The 20,293-nt window shown below is 37.8% G+C and overlaps 1 protein-coding gene and 2 pseudogenes across 1 annotated transcript in view; 1 reads left to right on the top strand and 2 right to left on the bottom strand.

The window, feature by feature from the left end:
* LOC146456292 (vacuolar protein sorting-associated protein 4B-like) overlaps positions 1 to 20,102 on the top strand; it is a 20,639-nt gene extending 537 nt beyond the window's left edge. The window contains exons 3-14 of the mRNA XM_085093238.1: positions 9,016 to 9,169; positions 11,434 to 11,501; positions 12,626 to 12,745; positions 14,179 to 14,216; positions 14,517 to 14,635; positions 15,382 to 15,530; positions 16,073 to 16,154; positions 16,403 to 16,534; positions 17,249 to 17,336; positions 17,541 to 17,607; positions 18,043 to 18,116; positions 18,318 to 20,102. Of these exons, the coding sequence (XP_084949364.1) occupies positions 9,016 to 9,169; positions 11,434 to 11,501; positions 12,626 to 12,745; positions 14,179 to 14,216; positions 14,517 to 14,635; positions 15,382 to 15,530; positions 16,073 to 16,154; positions 16,403 to 16,534; positions 17,249 to 17,336; positions 17,541 to 17,607; positions 18,043 to 18,116; positions 18,318 to 18,419 (1,193 nt within the window). The 3' untranslated portion in view covers positions 18,420 to 20,102. The remainder of the gene's footprint in view (positions 1 to 9,015; positions 9,170 to 11,433; positions 11,502 to 12,625; positions 12,746 to 14,178; positions 14,217 to 14,516; positions 14,636 to 15,381; positions 15,531 to 16,072; positions 16,155 to 16,402; positions 16,535 to 17,248; positions 17,337 to 17,540; positions 17,608 to 18,042; positions 18,117 to 18,317) is intronic.
* On the bottom strand, positions 2,847 to 4,541 carry LOC146456294 (uncharacterized; annotated as a pseudogene).
* LOC146456293 (uncharacterized) lies at positions 2,847 to 7,156 on the bottom strand (annotated as a pseudogene).
* Positions 20,103 to 20,293: the final 191 nt, after the last annotated feature.

Raw genomic sequence — 20,293 nt, 5'->3', positions numbered from 1 at the left:
GTAAGTGATAAAATGATATACATATATATATATATATATATAGATTAACACAGTCTGGTCAACTGAAGATTTGACTTGGCATATTTATTACTATATAGTTTCGTACCGCACAACCTGTACGGCACTCATCAGATAAATAGCCATATATATATATTTATACTGCTTGGGGCTGAAAAATGCCGGGAGAGTTCTCATGTAAGGCCCGGTTGAAATGGTCCATTTCACATGTGCCGAGTTTAATACCCACTTGGGTCGACTCAAATTATTAAATTCAACATTTGATTCAGATGTCAAATTTAAAGAGTCATTTAATTCATAACAGAGGTTCTGTTAGTTTCCTTCCCAGGCCTTTTTTGCTTCGAGTATTTTCCCGCACTATTTTAAACATGGTGGATAATGGAAGCTTTTCGCCTTGCCATCGCTTATACATTTCTTAGCTCATTCACGTCAACAGAAGAAGAAGGAGACTCGTTATGCATGTGGAGTCAAACTACGTTCTAGCAAGGAGAAGACATGCTTCTGGGGGTTTCTCTTGTTTTGCTGTTGCTACTTTCGGCATGAAACATCACACATGTCCCTTTGTCATTTTCGAAAACCGAGCATTTCATGAAAATGAATAGCACATTTTAAACATGTGTATTTAGTTGGAGAAAAACAAGAGCTGCACATCTCATCCGATTCCACCATTTTGTTCCCTTGAAACCGCACATGGCATTTAGGAAGAAAAGTAGAATTATTATTATCGCTTGCTTATGTTTCAAGAAATCATTATTGATCAAAACATTAAAAGTACAATTGCAGGTAAAACATAATTTACAGTGTGACGTGCCTTACCGTGGCCACCCAACAAACGCTTTTTACAAGTTAGCCAATCAGGATATCTTCCTCTTTCTTCATAAAATACAAAACGACATGTTTTCAATGATTCGTTGTTGCGTCACTTGCCTGTTGGACTTTGCAAGGAGGCGTGACCATTAATCAAATTCGCATATCCTGATTGGCTAGCTTGTAAAAAAGTTTGTTGGGTGACCACGGTAAGGTGCGTCGCACTGTAAAATAATTCAAAATAATTTATGCATTCGATTCGGCACACGTGAAGTTCAACGTATAAAGCAACAGTCAAACTTTCATCGAATATTTGACAGGCCGAGTTGAAGATGCGGCAGAAGTCGCATTTAATTCAGATCTGTTGAATTTAATTAATCTAGATGTGAAACTTCACATGCATTTAATTGCTGAATTAGATTCGGCACATGTGAAATTTGACGTTTAATGAAATCATTAATATGGTAAATTTATGGTGCTTTTAAGGCTTGTTTTCATTAGGACATGAGCATAAGCATAAGCAAATGAGGATATTATTTCTAATTTTATCCTAGGATATTAACTATAGTTATAACTGATATGGGCAAGTTTTCACCTTTATTTATGTATAATATATTTTTTTTTCAACCTTGTTCGTTTTAATGTTTGCCTAAAACCTGTAAATTAAGACCTTTATTGTTTTCAATTACTAACTTAGTAATCATAGATAATGGGAGTGCGTTCAATACCTTACATAGCACAAATCTAGCTATGGTGTGCCCTTTCCTGTTGGTTTAAATTTGACTTAATTTGTTTTAACGTTTGTTTGTTTTACTTTTTATGCAGCTTTTCTTTATCATGAAAATTACCATTTTTCCAAATTCTGCTGCTTCTTACCCAGCCTGAATAAAAGCAAAGCTTAGTGGACAAACAAAAATGTTAATTTTGAGGGTGAACAAAAATCTGGAACATGAGCGAATATTTTACTCTTTCACCCTGAAAATACAAGATTATAGTGCGAACCAAGTCCGTGACAGGTCCGCCAGAGAAAAATTATAATTATTGGCTGCGTGACACTTGCAAAAAATTTTCGGATCGTTTTTAATCATTGAGGAATGTACTTACAAGACTGTATACTTTTTATTTATACTTGCTACTACTATTTAAGTTAGCAACTGGAAAGGTATTTTTTATACACTACGCGAAAATCCTGCTGCTACAAGGCAATAAACATTTTAATGTTAAGATCTAATAAGCATACTGAAAACCTTGATCTCAGATAACCAAATGCATACATGTGTACAAGCATAAAATGTCTATTATGGAAACATCAGGAATTCACAGAGATGAAAATGTTACCATATTGTCATCACGAATGATCCTGTATGTGTCCTTTTTTGTCAAAGAGTGCAAGAAACAAAGCCTCTGAGCTTGAGTTGTGAGATGAACACAGTCTGCTGGCTGCTTTATACAAACTCCATCAAGCTTAGTTCATGTTTTGCTAAGGCTCAGTGGCCACTGAATACAAAGGCTGCATGCTCATTCTTCAAATGCGACAAGGCTGAGAACAAAACAAAACGCATGAGGGCGGCTTGAAATATCCACACAAGCTTTGGTCGAGACTCTCTCTCTCCTTTGCCAAGTTGGTGACGATGTCATCTGCCCCTCCAAAAAAATCTGCGGGGGATGCCAGATGAGCGTCCGAAGATCCATCCATTCTGGCAATCAATGCTGTCCCATAAAATCTCAACTCCAATCCGCATTAGGAGTGTGTTCTTCTTACGTCAAATGCACTTATTATTATTATTATAACAGTTGTAAAAACTTATGTATGCCATAAGATTATACATAGACTGGGGCGTTAAACGTGGCCCAAACTACGTGTAGGAATAGCGAATCTCTCTAGACTTTGTACAAAATATATAATAAAAGCTAAATAAATAAATAAAACTAGTAACTAATAATCTCTAAAAATCATGAATGTTAGTTCCTTAAAAATGTAGTCATCATTTCAAAAGTCCATGATATGTTCTTGATATTTGTATGAATACAGAATCTCTGTAGACTTTGTAAAAGATATATAATTAGAACTAAATAAATAAATAAATAAAACTAAGCGACTAGTAACCCCTAAAAATCATGAAAGTGAGTTCCTTAACTATCTAGTCATAATTTTAAAAGTTCTTGATATGTCCAATGAGTTCTAGAGGACAGCTTTCTGCATTTTCCTTAGGATATCCTCTCCTCGACCTCCAAAAAGCTCCCTCATAGATGCATCCACATCTCTTGACCATCCGCCCAGGACATCAATAATGATGTTGTGTTGTCTGACAGTGTGTCCTGGATACTGCTGAGCCATCTCCCATCGCAAAGGATCATATTTCACTGTCTTCTCCTCAGTCTTCTTCAATCGGTTGTCCATCCACGGGCACAACATCTTCACAGCTACCACCTCTTTCTTTTTGAAGTCAATGAACCACGCATCTACTCTGTTCTGCTTCACGTGACTGTGTTCCGCATACACTGGAATATCCCAGAAGGCCTTGGCCTCCTGGAACTCATGGACTGGTTTAGGATCTACGGGCGAGTACCAGGGGGGCACCGCATCTATCATTTCCAGATCCCTCAGCTTCTCAAAAAACAAGACCCTGAGAGCCGCATTGTGTCTTGACAGGTACTTGTTTTGTGCAAGAGCCGGGCAGCTTGCCAGCACATGTGGCAGATTCTCGGGTGCTTTGCCACACATCCTGCACGTAATATCATTGACCTGAGTTGTCTTCGCTTTCCTCGCTGTATACAGCTTTGTTGGTGTAAGCTGCTCATACATCTCTACGATATCCGCAATAATGTGTGAAGGTGCCTCCGACCAATTCCTCAACCAGTCCCAACATCCACTTTGATTCAGCTCATCATCTTTCCATCTCGCCGAAAGAAACTTTCCTTGCCACCTCTCCTCTTGGATCTTTTCTTGGCACTCAGCTGTCACACACAGCTCCCTTCAAGTGCCCCTTAACCTTGTCCAATGGTATTTCCTGCCCATTCTTGTCTTGGCACTTTGGTTCAGGAAAGGAGAGCTCGAGCGCTATCCCAAGCTTCTCAGTGAACTTGGTTGACTCCTTTATTAGCGATTGATGACCTTGTGTTGTGGCCTGCTCTTCAAAGGCTCTCACTAGGCTCATGGTTGGGTCATCGTGGTTACTATAAAGCCTGATAGCTGTCTTGATCTTGATTTGCTTGTACTCTGTCTCGGCTGACCTCAGGCCACGCCCACCTAGAGCTTTAGGCAGGTAGACAAGAATAGTTGAACCAAGTGGATGCTTCCCGCCGCTATCACTGATGATCTTGGGAGCCTGTCTATCCAGTTTCTTTAAGTCAGAAACGTTCCAGTGTTGTGTCCACATAAGGTATGAGAGTACCGGTAGTGCTAGCTGGTTAGACGCTTTCACTCTGCTGCTGTCCGAAAGTGGGCTCGACCAAATGACGGATAACCTCCTCAGGTAGGTGTCAGCTGCTACTTCCAAAGCCAGCTTCTCATCTTGCAATAACTGTTCTGGTGTTCCCAGAAACTGATAGTGCAAGTCCTCCTTTATACAGTCCACGCTCATCGTTCTCACCACACTTCTTTCTGAATCTTGTACAGCACTCCCCCTTCTCTTATGCAGCACATTACACTTCTTGGGATTCCACTGCAGCCCAATATCCCCCATCATAACCTGAGCCATCTCAAGAACTCTTTTCAATTTCGCTTCCGATGAGGCGAACACCTTGAGATCGTCTATATAGAGCAAGTTCGTAATCTTGGATGTGATTGGCTTCGACAACCTATAGCCCTCAGTAGAGCTCAGTCTCCACGCAACCGGGTTGAGACACAGGGTAAATAGTCGTGGACAGAGGGCGTCACCCTGTGGGAGACCTTTGTTGAAATAGATAGGTAATGATGTCTCGCTGCCCTTGCTAGTGGTGATGACAATCCTAGTGTTTCCAGCTAGCACATAACTTGCTGACGACTTCGCAGATCCATATTGGAAATTTGTGAACTTGCATGATCTCCTTCATCCACCCATGATCAATTGAGTCATAGGCTTCCCGCACATCAATGCAAGCAACACTCATATTGCGCTTACGCCTATGACAGTCCAGAGTAACCATCCGATCTATCAGTAAGTTGTCAGTGGTTCCACTACGTCCTGCTTTAGCTCCTTGTTGCTGATCTTCCATCAAGTTATATCGGTCCAGGTACTCGTTTACAGGTCCCAAGACACACAATGTAAACCATTTATATAGTGTGTGTTCAAACACGTGATTGGGCATTGATTTTCGCTTGTGAATTCGCCTTTTTTCGGAATTAACCTCGTTTTTCCCTCGGAAAACCATTCCAGAAACCCTGTCTTGCTTCATAAGATAGACTCAAAAGCGGCTGTGACACCACCATGAAGTGCGCATGTACACTTCCACTGATAATTAGTCAATCTGTCTGGGCACGGTGCACTCCAATTTCTCTTTCTTGAGATCTCTCTGGCCGCTTCTGTAGTTTCAAGATTCCAGCTCTCTCGTGATGAAGAAGGGACACACCTCAGGATTGCCTCTTCAATCTCTTTTAGCCACCCAGCTTCTTCGTTCCTAGTCCCTTGCTCCTCCCATAACATTCTCCAGAAGCCTTCAGCCTCTACTACACTGTCAAACATGCTTGAGACTTCACTCTCCAAGCCAGATTTTGTTGAATGCCACCACTGCTGAATAGAGAACATAATTAGCCAGCCATAAATACGTAAAAGTGTGCCCCACTGTGCATTCTGTGTTCTGCTCCATTGGGGTGCTAATGGCGTTGTATAGGCTTTTATTTGGTCCGTGTATCTATGTCACAGTTGGAGTAATCACCTTCACGTGTGTGCACTAGTGCCAATAACACTGCTGATTTATCAAGCAACTTACGCTCGTCTGCTGTCAAGTGTTAGTGGAAGGTGATAACTGGTCTTCTATTGTTTCCGTATGCAAATTTGCCATTTGCGTCGGCTGCAGCTCATTAGCATTTTCGCTTGTGTTATCACTAGTATTATGGCAGCTATTTACCTCGCTTTCCCTCTCTTGATCTCTTCTCTCTGTCCGAGCGACCCGACTAAAAATATCACCTGCAGTATCTCCTAAACTCCTTTCCAGAACGGCAACATGATCCCGCAGGTTTTGGCTACTCATTGCCAAATGCTGATAATTTAGGTCGTCCCACATATTCTTCATCAACTGCATATACCCGATCTTTCTACTGTTGTCATGGCGTGGTGGATTTTCGCTCATTCTTAAGTTGTATTGTTTTCTTCTTGCATTGCAGTAAAGCCTCAGTCATCTGTTCGGTCCATTTGATCCTCGTTGGACTTCTCGACCCTTGCTGTCTGCCCATCTCGACATAAGAAAAACAAACTAGAAAGTTTAGAAAGCTTCTCAAATTCCTGGCATTTGAAGACACCTCTCTGTCCCACTTTTAAGTTAGACAGCTAGCAAAGCACTCCAGGTACTTTTTAAGATGCTGTTCCATGCTCCAAACTTGGATGCCTTTCTGAATGGGCCAAGTCCTAACAAGCTCGCTGGAACACGTCTGACCTACTCGACGCCATTCATATTATTATTATTATTATCATTATTATTATTATATATTAGGCGAAGATTTGTAAATAGGTTTGCTAAGGAGATTTTAATAAAGTTTGTTATTATATGTGGCTAAATAAATTATTTAGGCAAAGTTAACCTTGTGCCAATGCAGTCAGCAGCCTTACTCATTGGTGTACGTGGCCTGTGGGAGGACCCTGGCCCATGGGGGGATTGTAGGGGTGGTTCGGCGTTTCTTACATTTGCATTTGCGTTGCTTTGCTGATCGTTGCGGATCACTTAGTGGGAATCTTTGCGGATTCTGTACCTGACAATAGGGAAGAAGCCCCCTATTGTCAACAATCAATGCATGGTCTACAAATTTGAATGTGATCCGTGCGACGTAGATTATGTTGGGTACACCGCCCATCATTTACACCAGCACATTAACGAACACAAATATTGTACAATTGGAAGGAACCTTGAGCAACATGGTCTATCGAAGGCTGATTTAGTCGACAAGCAATTCTCTGTTCTAAAAAAATGTAGATCAAAGTTTGATTGCCTAATCTTTGAGATGTTATTCATTAAGGAATTGAACCCTGAGTTTAATACTCAGAAACACTCTATTCGCGCCAAACTCTTTACATGACTCTGTGTGCGAATATTTTATTATTATCACATATTTTCGCTTTTATTTGTGTCTCTTAAGAATTCTACATTTATATTCGTTTTCATTTCACTCATCGTTCACTTGATAATGACGTTAAGCAAACGTCGAAACGTTGTCGTTTTTTAAACTTTTAACCAAAATGGTTTTAAATTTTTTAAACTTTTCAACATTATCACAAATTTTTATAGTTAAATTATTTTTATTATTATTCGATAATGATTTCTTGAAACATAAGCAAGCGAAAATTAAAGTTAATAGCCGACGTTTCGGCGTCATCGTGACACCATTATTATTATAATTATTATTATTATTATTATTTATTATTATTATTATTATTATTATTATTATTATTAGTATTATTATTATTATTATTATTGCATTAATATCAGAAGCATAAGGACAAACGCACATGCAGAAAACCACTTCTTGAGAAAATTCTTGATACCAGCTCCTTTTGATGTTAAACCAGATGGCAGATGAACATAAGATCTTTCCCTTTATGTTGCTTGCCATCTACAAGATATCTCCTTTTAAGAAGATGTTGAAAGGCCAGGAAATCATCAGACCTAAAAAGGTTTTGGGCAAGGGAAGTTTATCACTACAGGCAAGCCCAAGCAGAGTTTAATAACTTGGTTTTTGAACTTCTAAATGGTGACAGTGAGGTCTTTTGTCACTGGTGTTGTCACTTGTTTATGCATGCTTTTGTGCTGATGCTTAGACTTATAATGTCCCAGTGAAAACTAGGCCCTAGCCTTTGTCAATGGTGTTGCATTGTACTTCAATTGAAGAAGAAAAGTGTCAAATGCTGTTTCTGTAAATTTGGATTTCTATGCCACTTTTGCAGTGCAATGTCAACCAACAACAAAAACACTGTCATCCTTTGGTAAGATTTCAACATTGTATTCATTAATTTGGTGAAAGCTATAATTTGAAAGAAAATAATACAATGGAGTGTTAACTGAAAGAAATGAAGTGAAATTATATAAGGACAAAGAACAATGCAAGTGAAATGAAAACTTTGCTGTAATGTTCATCTTACCACAAGTGTGCGACAAAAACATCTGAGTTTCCTGATGGGAATGAAACCTACAATATGGCCTTCCATAAAGCACTTGGATGATCTAACCACTGAACAAATGGGAGAGTTGTGGTGAGGGTGGCTATATATGATGCTAGTCTTGCATACTGCTAGAACAGGCTTTCATGGCAAGAACATATTAAGAACGTTTATGATTCTTTCAACAAGAAAGTTGTGGTCTTGAAACAGATTAATATAAGTTTATACCAAAACCAGCCTTGCGAACTATTTATTACAGGACAATTTTACCAAGTGGTTTATATGGTATTATGGCCTGGGGCTCATGCTCTCAATCGTTATTGGAAAATATTGATTGCATTAACTTAAGACGAACTAAAATTATTTACAGTTTTCCCAGACACATCCACAGTGCTGAAGTCAGGAGTTCACCTTTTTGGAATCCCATTGTTCTGTCTTACATAAGGAGACTATTAAATTATTACTTTTAATATCTACAATGGTGCTAGCATAGATCTTCTTAGAGATCCAAGCCTAATTATAATTTTAGAAAGTCTGCACACATTGAGATTCCTAGGCTGAGATCTGAGGTTGGCAGATCATCCTTGAAGCACAGAGCTGCCTTGTGCTGTGATTCATTTTTGTTAGCTTAGTTAGTGCAGGTCCACATCAGGACTTTGGTCTTGCCTATTCTGTATGTCTAAGGTGACGTAGAGCTTTGTGAAAATTGTTTTTAAGGATTGTAAGCTGTCAGAAATGTTATTCCAAGTGACAGAGGCTAAGTACCTTACTGATTTCAAGCCAAAGCGACTAGTGTTCGGTTTTGGTACTCTCAACTTATTGACCCCTCTCAAGTTCTTGATGTCTTGTAAATGTATTCACAATACTTGTTCACATTCTTCACTTTTGTTTTTTTTATTAGATGAAGCTCATGGGGATAAGTCTAAAGAAAGCATTAGACAGAAATGTGTCCAGTACCTTGAACGAGCTGAGAAACTAAAGCAATATGTGAAAGGAAAAAACAAAAAGAAGCCTGTGGCATCTTCTGGAGGAGGAAAAGAGAGCAATAACAAAGGGTTTGTTTAGATTCCTGTGATAGACAGTCTACAATTTGATATATACGGGATTTACATGGCAGCCTGAAGATGTGAATTTTATTTTCGACATACGCCACTGAGGTCCTGGATGTAATTTCGTATGAATTTTATGAGTGGTGTAGTTACGCCTGTCTATATATTAATGATGGTTATCTAGCACGATTCTTCCCTAGTCTTAAACCTCATATGTTCTCTTTATGCTTACATTGTAGTAAATATTCAACAGCTTGTCTTTGTGTATGATACACAACTTTTTAAGGTGGCCAAACACAGTTTTCCAGTATACAGGTGTAAGTAAACATTATTTGAAAACTACGTACTTCTGTGTACCCGAAATTAGCATGGTGCAAGATTAACTAAGAAGGAATAAATTTTGATACTTCTTGTTGAGCAAGGTGCCCTTGCCTTTGCCACGCAGCAAGCTTGTTGCGTTCCCAGTACTGCAGACATGGGGTGTTGTGTACTGGAGTTTGCCAGGTCAAGCACATTGAAGTATATGGCAAGGGCAGCAAGACTAATGCGTTTATTAGGATCGGGTTGAGCCGTCTATTTACAACACTTGTGGTGAAAACTAAAAAGAATACAATTGTTTAAGTCTAAAGAAACGGAAAAAACTAAGAATTCATCGCCGTTAAAAACGAAAGGAAAGAGTACATGGAATTTTAAAAGCGTAACTTACGTCTGATCTTGACTCCAGGGTTGAGAACTTGTAACTTACTCCATGATCTCATAGAGACTCCGTTAGAAATAGCTCCGTGAACTCATTACAGTCTGAAAACTCCTCGCAACTGAGAAACATGCTTACGGAAAAAGGACCTTAATACGTGTCTTTGAAGTAAAGAAAACAATCATCAAAAAAGCTTTGTGCAGCTAGCCAAAAAAACGGATATTCGGTAATCATGCAATCAAAGAAACAAAGCTACAAACAGAAAAGAACAAATAGTCCCTGAGTGTTACTTAAGTGCATTGTTCTTGTCAGGAATGTGACAAAGCTTTTTACCGTCCACAAAATACGCTTTTCCTTAATTTTAAGAAAATGCACTTGTTAGATTTTTTCCATTTTTTGTATCCAAAGAAACTCCCAAAATACTGACATAGCGTTGTTGCGTTCATCTAACTTTAACAGAGAGATCTCCTGTAAATGTTGGTTTTGCACTTTAATGTTTTTTGAAAATACCCCCTGTTAGATTTTGGTTTTTGTTTGCTGGTGAGTTACGCTTTTAGAGAACTACTGTTTTGTCAAATTTCACGAAATTCTAACAAGCGTTTCCTTAGAAAACAGTTCATTTCCATTAAAACAACCAGTCACAATTTTTTGGTCAAATGCGCATGCGGTTTTCTCAGCAAAGATGAAAAGTGTGCAAAAAGGCTTTAGTTAGCTCTTCGTGAACTCACTTTCTTTGTTCGGTGATAAATGAAGAAGGATTCGCAAAGGAGGAACTGAGTTATTTTAAGAGCAAAACTCACCTTTGTGATCCATTAAAATATTTTGGTATAAAATCGAGGGATCAGTATAGCACTTGCTTACCACAACCCTAGCACGCACTTAATACCATCACTAACAGAATCTGTAAAGCGTGGGAAAACTGTGTTCGGCCACCTTAAGTACTTATTTACATTGTGTGAATTGCATAAAATTATTAAGTATTCTGTTGCTTTATCGCACACATATTCAAACAAACAAAAGGTTTCATTGTGGATGACTATTGCTTTGTTTGTTTTTATTGCTGGTTATTACCAGTAATAAGAGTGGCATGACAAACTGTTATCTGAACAGTAATACATGTACTGTTCATGTAGTTCAAGGAGTAAGTTTATTGGCCTCTGCATGCCCAGTCGAGTTTGGTCCAATGACTTCATTCTGGTCCTTATCTCCCATGCTGGTTTCAGTTTCTGTCTTTAGCATGCTATTTTTTAAGGGGCAAGGTTGCTAGCCTTACACTCAACCTCTAATCTGGAGGACCAGACCTTTGATTTCTGTGGCATGAGTGGCCCTGTCAGGAGTTGCAACTCCTGATGTCACAGCCCTAGGTTTCAAAGAGACACACAAACCACCCCTCCCTAACAATGTTCTGATCCCATCAAGGGGGAATTATAGTGCATAACTTTAATTTTCTAAAAGTCTAAAAGTGTTTAGATGTCTAAATATATAAATGATGAGTGTAGATGTTACATCTTCTGTAGTCTCAAACAAGCCAAGGTATTTCTTTCAGTGCAGTACATATTTTGTTTTTCATAAATAGGAAAGATGACAGTAGTGAAGATGAGGATGATGATGCTGAGACCAAAAAACTTAAAGGACAGTTAAACAGTGAGTAAAAGATACAATTCTTTTTTAAAAAATAGTTTACCCGCAATAAAACTGCTTAAAAACTCACTAGTACAAAAACTCAGTCATCTGTGAATGATCAAATCCTACAGGAACATTTACAAGAGACCCGATCATGGGAAACACACCTAACAAGAAAAGATGCCAATTTGATAGACGCTTAACTTTGCAAAATACAACGTGACCCAAGTTAACATGGGTTTCCAACTGTTAACAGCCTATTTAAGTAAAAGCAATAGTGGACTATCAAACAACTTTACAAATTGGCGTTAGCAGTTGTTGACTGTTGAAAAGTACATATTAGTTGAAATAGAATATGTGTCAATCAATATTAATTGAAATGGCTTAAAAAAATCCATTTTTGTGAGTTATATGTGAATTAATTGGAGGACGTTTTTAAGCAAAGCATATCCTCCAAAAAAATAGAAAATTAATCGACAGATGATCTTGGACAAAATTATTTGAGTTCTAAAAATAATGCAGAGTGTGTGTGTAGATTTCAATCTCCCTTAAGCAAATACCGTCAGAAGAGTAGTAAACCTTCACTTCCCTCTCCTCCCCACTCAATGTTTGATGGTGGAATCATTACCCAGCCCTTTTATTCAGCAGAAGCAGACCAACACTAATAAAGGTAAGGAGGAGGGAAGGGGGGGGGGGGGGTGGGGACTAAGCTGTTGATGTATCAATATAATGGTGGAATTTGTAGGTTGAGTAAAAGTTTCCCAACAGTCTTGTCCAAGATTGTAGTTTCTCCTTAGAACAGTGAAGGCCTGGAGCAAACCTCCAGGCTAGTAAACCTTAAGCTAAATCACTGACAACTTTTAATGGAGTTCTTGATTTAATTTCTTTGAGTGATTTGAGTTGTTATAAAAATGTTATTAATTATTAATTATTTTTAATTAGTGTTAATCTTAGGCAGGCTAAAATACTGTATCAAGAGTGCAGAATTGAATATCTTAATCAACTCCATTGCAAAATGTAGTGGACTTTGCCAGTGTTTATTCTGCATCTTAATTAAACTGATCTATGGAGAGTATTTAATAGTGACTTTCAAGTTCATATCATTTTGAAGTGGATGATTGTATTGCGTTTGGTTTTAATCTTAGGTGCGATTGTAATGGAGAAACCCAATGTACAGTGGTCTGATGTTGCTGGATTAGACTCGGCCAAAGAAGCCCTCAAGGAAGCTGTCATTCTCCCAATCAAATTCCCACACTTATTCACAGGTACACAGCAAAGCAAGATTTTAACCAGAGGGGTGTCTGAAGAAAATCATGAAAAAAATCACCAAGGCTGTTACAATTTTATAAGGAATAGGTTGCAGTGTGGCTTCTCTGTAACGTTTTTTGTGCAACTTTGTATTGGTTAAATATAAGGGCAATGAATCAGTGATTCCCACTAAATGTAAACAGCAGGCAATGGGCAGGAGAAATTTGTACTTCCAGAAGTCTTGTGACTCTTTTTTACAGAGTTGCCCAAATACAGTGTAAGTTATCTGTGCATGACTGTCATTGTATTCAAATAGGAAGTAGGAAGATTGTTAATATTCAAGGTCCTTCACAGAAGGGACTGTTTGGCTTTCTTTTTTGTACTTAAGGATGGTTTTTCCTAGCTATTACAAAGGTGTGTTTGCTCAGTTTACGAGTATGCGGGAAAAGCAGATCTTAGCAAAGTATGTTGGAATCCAAAAAGAAATTAAATTGGAAGCTTATTATGTCTGAAAAATGTGTGGTTATCCTAAATTTTGTTTTTGGATTTCAACATAACTTGCTAAGATCTGCTTTTCTCATCTAGTCATAAACCCGCATAAAAATACCTTTGAATTAGTAGGTACTGTTTTTTAAAAATGTCTTGACTATCTCAAGATAAGCAAAATGTAACAAAAGGAGGCTTTGTCCTTAGCAGGTGCCTAGTTATCAATAATATGGTCTTTGCTTTTCATTAAGTAAAAAGACTTAAGGTGGCTCTATACCATTTCTTCATTTGTCGCTGGTGTTGATGTTCTGGTTCTTACAGCCCTGTGAAAATATCTAGGTTCAAACATAGTTTCGAGTACCTAAGTCCTTATGCTTTGCTAAAAACACCATTACAACTGGTAAACCCCTTTCCATGGCAACCAGCGGATGATACATTTGTTGATTTCTTCACTCTTAGCTAGTTTCAAAACTGGTTTGTCCGAAATTCGCGCTGTAAAATTTTTCTTTTTTTGCATAAAAAAGAGAGAAACTCCAAAGTATCTCCTTGCAAAGTCCAAAAAAATTCTGTACATACATTTGGCCAATTTCTGCAATTTTCGTTTTTGTCATTTATTGCAGTTGTCCATGTATAATTCTCTCTAAGGTTTTTTGGCGAAGAAATACCAGCTAAATCCTAACATAGCGCCAATTTTCAGAAAATTCACCTTGGAAAACTCGTTAAAATAGCCTTACAATTCAGGCTAAAACTGTCCTTGTTTGGCGCCAACATAATGAAAATTCATATATCAGGTAGAAAACTGTGCGTGCTCACGTCATTTTAGTACCCAGTCGCCCCGCGCCATTTAACTGTATGGAGTCACCTTAAAGCTCCTTTCTGCTTTAGAGTGTGTAGGTTTCTGTAATGTACTAGATGTAAACACAAGTATTTCTACATCTAAATGTACATCCTGTTTGTATTTTAGGAAAGCGCACGCCCTGGAGAGGAATTTTACTCTATGGGGTAAGATGTTTTGTTGTTCATTGTGGATTTGTATTTCTTTTCAAAATAGGTTCATACATGTAGGTACTTCTGTTCAGGTGCTTTTTTTAAAGACGTATTTGAAATGGGTCTGAATGTGACCAGCTTTACTTTTTTCCCTTTCTTTTTTAAAAATGTGACTCATCATCATACATAATTTGTTAGTTGAAATTTTCCATGAAAAAGTTTCTTAGTCAATTCTTCACAATAAACGAAACACATTTTGTTTTCCATTCTTTCCAGCTAAAAACTAATATCTTGATGCTTGTTTAACATTTCTAGCCTCCTGGGACAGGAAAATCATATCTAGCAAAGGCAGTTGCCACAGAAGCAAACAACTCGACTTTTATATCTGTGTCTTCATCGGACCTTGTTTCCAAGTGGCTTGGAGAGAGTGAAAGGTATGGGACTGTGTAATATTGTAAATGTTAAATACTGAATCTCCATCCTAATATTGTTTGTCTTTCCCCCAAGGTTTTAGGAAGAAGATTGTCTTCTGGATGGTTCTGAAACAATATTATAAAAATAGACAATTTTCAATTTATTGTTGAAACTCTACTACTAGCCCCCATATCATGGGACACTTTCTTGTGTTTTCAGTAAAAGTGTTCATCATATTTGAATTTTAATACAAATTACTGAAAATGTGTAAAAAATACTTTTGTTCAAATACCATTAGCCCTGTACCCAATAAATTTTGCTCATACACAAAGCTTAGAGGAAGGAGGGTGGATAAGTCAAAGCTAAGTGTGGAGTGACATTAATTTTGTTCAAATGGGTTTTAGCACTATGCTGATCTCCAATAGAACTACAGTGTATGAGGGTGGGATGGGGTACAGGTGATGGGTACAGGTGATGGTTCCTCAGTCACCCCTCATGCCAGTGAGCAAATATAAAGTACCAGTATCTTCAACAATAATTATTACTATACACTGTACCTATTCTATTTTTTTCCTAATTTGTGTGTTTCGTGTCATGTATGTATTGTGTGTGTGTAAGCTTAATGCTAAGGACTGTTATTGATCGTATTGTAAATTGAAGCAGCTACCAAATAAATAAAGGAACAGATAACAAAAAAAAGTAATTTCAGCAAACATTCCTTGGTCTGCTCCAGGCTTATTTCTGTACCGTTTGACTGTGTTTGCAGGCTTGTAAAGCAACTGTTTGAGATGGCACGTGAAAACAAACCTGCCATCATCTTTATTGATGAGGTGGATTCCCTGTGTGGATCCAGAAGTGAAAATGAAAGTGAATCAGCCAGACGAATAAAAACAGAGTTTCTAGTTCAAATGCAAGGTTGGTTTATCACAGTTTGTTTAAAGAAATGGAGCCTGGGATTAACTAAAAGAATAGCATAAAATATTGTGACATTACCATCCATCCTTGAAAAATTTGTTTTGCTGAATATGTATAAACCTTCCATGAATGAGCATGCATGCTTTGATAATCTCAAGCACAAAATTGCATACTGTATTTTGTAGGCTGACTTTTATGTACTAGATAAAATATGAGCAGGAGATCTGTATGGGCTTTAAAGCCCACACAGATCGGACGCAAATATTTAATTGTACTTGTAAAGTAAAAACAATAAATTGAATGTATTGTGTTTTGCATTTTAATCAGTAGAGATCTGTATCGAAATCTAATGAATACTAATTAGCTGAGCAGGAGTTTGTATCAAAAGTTAACTCTACTGTTTAATAATTCATTGAGTTGTATTGGGGTTTACAGAGGTGTACATGTGACTTAAATTCTACCTATTGATTGGTCATAACTTTGATGAATAATTAATGAATTTTACAATTTACTATATTTCTTTCTTTATTTTTGGGTTTTAGGTGTTGGTGTTGATAATAAAGACGTTCTTGTGTTAGGAGCCACTAACATTCCATGGACTCTTGATTCTGCTATCAGAAGACGGTACACTACTGCCATTATACTTTGTGTAGTGTTTGGTGAGACAACGTCTCGTCTTGTGGCAAGGTTTAGGGATTGGCACAAACATCTTTAGTTACTACTCACTGAATTTGATAATAACATCAATTTTTTTTAAATGACAGATATTTAAGAGTAATTCAAGTGTAATTAATTTGCTGAGATTGCAATTTGCTTAGATAGGTGTTACAGCTGGGAATTATATTGTGGACTTCTTGAACTTTTTTTTGTAGATTTGAAAAGAGGATCTATATTCCTTTACCTGAGGCATCGGCACGAGTGAAAATGTTTGAACTGCATATGGGAAATCTTAAACATTGCATTCAACCCACACAGTTCCGAGAGCTTGCAGAAAAAACAGATGGGTAAGGAATAAGCAAGAAGCTATCATTAAAAATATTGTTGCCATCTGATGCCAACTGCACAACCCAGAACAATCCCACCACCATGCAAATTCACTGTTAAATAGGGTACTGACTGCTGTGCCAGTAAAGGGCCAGTGACAGTCCCGTTTATTAAACAAGTTCAAATGAGCCATGTGACATACAACAATTCCTTGCCTGCGGCCCGTCAGGAAAAAACCTCTGTCTCTAAAGGAGGAAATTTGATCCCTCCCGAAGGCAGTGCCAGGCATTACTAACAACCCTAAGGGAGTAGGGTTATTAATAAACATTTGAACGTTACTCGGCAGAAGAAAGCTTAAAAATAAAATTTGAACATTAACGAAAGAACGACAGCGAGGTCAGTGTAGAGTGATTTTTCTCAGTAAATCCTGCTCATTTATCCTTGTGGCATTGTCAAGGTAACCATCAAAAGTAGGTGACCCATGAAAACAACAATTTGCTGCTATTCTGCGAACCGCAGCAACTTACAATAATATTATTACTCATTTCATTTACCCTTATGAAGGTTTCTTTCCAATTTGGCTCTCTTAATATTGATCTGTAAGTGTCTGTAGCAAGATCGTTCTGCATCAATAATTATGTAGTGTTGGAAATTATGCATTGGTGTTCAAACCTAACATTCATTGCCATCAATTGATGCAGTAACCTAATGTTTGGATGTCTGTTATATGACAGATATTCTGGAGCTGATATCAGTATTGTGGTGCGTGATGCCATGATGCAACCAGTTAGAAAAGTACAACAAGCAACCCATTTTAAACAGGTTTGTTCAAATCATGTCTTACCTCATAGTGTAACATCATAGTGTGTCTACTAGTACTGTTATGTTAGCAGTGTTGTATAGTGTGCCAGTAGACTTCAGTGATGTGCAAGGTGAATCACTGAAACGAAAAACTGCATGAATAGGCAAAAGTGGTTGGTGTTTCCCAATAGTGACGTGGAATACTGTCATTGTTCATTTAATCAGGTCAGAGGTCCCTCGCCACAAGATCCAAGCGTTATACTCGATGATCTCTTAACTCCATGTTCACCAGGTATGAAGACTGTCAAATTATTTATCCTTTATTTCCCAGAATACCAAAACTGGACAACTGGTGGTAGTCTTGGAATGTAGAATAAATGTTTACTTGTTAATGAACGAAACTCTCTAGTGTACTGTACCCTAATGGATGCAATTGTTTTGAAAATGCTGAGTTTAATTGAAAATACAAACCTGGTACTTTGAAGTGCTTTATTTCCCCATGGTTTCATTGAATGAATTGTGACTAACTGAATCATTGTAACTAACATAGCCATTATCGTTAGATTTTAAATGTCAGTGTGTGGGAGTGAGAGAGCTTTTCGACAAATTTCTCAAACACTTAATTTAGTTTTTGTTTTTGTACAGCTGTACCGCTCTGCTATTTACGTTTCTTTTGTTTTCTTTTATTTTTTGTAAGAAAAACAAACGACCAATATTTACTTTGTAGGTGAGCCAGGTGCATTCGAGATGACATGGATGCAAGTCCCAGGAGAGAAGCTGCTGGAGCCAGTTGTTAATACGGTAATTGTTACCTCACATTAGTTAGTGCTCTGTAACCACCCCCGAGCTACTTTCACTATGACGTGCACCTGGTGTCAAGCGCGGGAAAAATCCTGTCGTTAGCCACATCACGATACCTTATTGGTGAATACAATCTTGCCTCTGAAATACTGCACTAGCATCAATACTGATATATTCTCTTCGTTTGATTTCTTTTCTAAGACGGACATGTTGCGATCATTGGCGACATCCAAACCTACGGTTAACGCTGCAGACTTGAAAAAGTTTGAAGAATTCACGAGAGATTTTGGACAGGAAGGATAAATCACAAAATCCGCCTGATGCAGTTGTATTCATCTGTTAATTACCTTGGCGACTGTAGAAAAAACAATGATAAATCATGCTCTAAATAGCCGATTATACATCAGTTTCAACAAGTTAAAAACCCAATGAATTGTCTTTTGTATCATCTTGGAAAAAAGAGATCCATTTTGCTTTTACTGTAGAAAGATGTAGTTAAGTAATATCGTCGTATAAAACTAGTTGTAAACTTTTAGATTAGTCCTTTTGTCGGCAAAAATTAACTCCAAGACCCCTATCCATGTTTAGCCTGACGGTGTCTCCTTCTGCTACTGCGCATACTGACCTCCTGCGCATCTGGGGATGCTTCAGTTTGGAGAAAACTATCATACATTGTTATGTATTTTGTTAATTATTATAAGTATCTCTGAAAAATTGGTTATTACCCCCAATTGTCTTTTTGGATTCGAATAGCCCTTGGTAGATCTTCTTTTCCCGCATAGTAATAGACTGCGCAAAATACCCCTGTGTAAGGAGGCACCGTGACGGTTTTCTAAAACAGTGTTGTATCACAATCTTTCACCAGTTTTGCCAAATTTTAGCCAACTCAAGTAATAAGGAGCGCGCACGTTCTATTGTAACCTTTCACGACATAGGTTAGTTTAGTAGCTTGAGGGGGCAACATACCATTATGGTTTTATCACACATCAAGCAATGACCCTGCACGGTTCCCCTTGGTTTATGCCTTAACTGCTTTGCGCAAAATAATTTGAAAAAAGTAAAGTTAGTTTTATTAAAAATTCAGCTGAAATTTTTCCGACAAACTGAGGGGGCCTAGAGGACTTTGGTATTTTTTTGTGCGGTTTTGTGTAAAAATCAGCCGATAATCAGTAGTTGTTGGAACAATTTTCGCGATTTCTCACTCCATGGTATGATAAATTATTATCATATCATGAGAAAGTTTAGGCGGCCAAGCTTCACAATATTTACAAAGATAAATTGCCTCTGCCGGGGAGACAAGATTAGAGTTGTATCGGACTATTCAAATGTTTGTGATAACGAAAACTTGCCAAACTCTAAACAATAAACACGGAGTGTAAATGCTGTTGGAAATCGACCTCAACGAAGCTCTGCATTCAGAATCAGGGTGTGAAATGGAAATGGTCTATTTTTGGTTTATTTCGGTGGATATATGTTCGGATGGTCTTAATCTTCTCAGAAATTCGGATTTATTCATGAAGAAAATTTACAGTTTCTTCGGCAAAATGTCAGCTCAAAGTTTCCAGCACTAGAAAACTATTCCTTTCGTTTCGAAGGGGCAAATGAGTTGTTAGAACTGCAAAATAAGATCAGCTAGTATTTTTTTGTAAAACCAACAACAGATGGTGAATTCGGGTAACAAAATTTTCAGCTAAAGTATCCGAACAGATCAATCTGCATTGGCTCACAGAAATGTTTGTCTTTTAAAGACACAAGACGATCTAGGAACACAGGACACAACATTTAAAGTATTCTGTTTAAGTTTTCTTCGTTTGCGTGGGTACCCCTGTTTTTTATCTTAACCAGTGGAGTCCTTTAATGATGCGTGTACAGAGAGGCGTGCAATGTTGAAATAAATTGGTAAAATTAATTGTAAATTATCCGTTTTGTTAGTTAACTCGCACAGAAACTGAAATATCCAACCAATAAATTGTTGCATAATTACTATTCTTTTGTTTGTCATAAACCTGATAAACTCATGGATGATTGATTACCGTGAGACTAAGGTCCTTTCGCTTGAACCACAAACAAGTTTTTCTAAGGCCATTTCTTGCTCTCTCTCCTCAGCGGACTTTTCAGATATATCCTCATATTTCTGAGGCTACGTTGAACCCTGAGACAAAGAAATAAGACCCTAC

Source organism: Pavona decussata, unplaced genomic scaffold, assembly GCF_977016875.1.
Source record: "Pavona decussata unplaced genomic scaffold, jaPavDecu1.1 SCAFFOLD_258, whole genome shotgun sequence".
Lineage (NCBI taxonomy): Eukaryota > Metazoa > Cnidaria > Anthozoa > Scleractinia > Agariciidae > Pavona > Pavona decussata.
The sequence above is the reverse complement of the archived record's forward strand: the minus strand, read 5'-3'. Positions and strand labels throughout refer to the sequence as shown.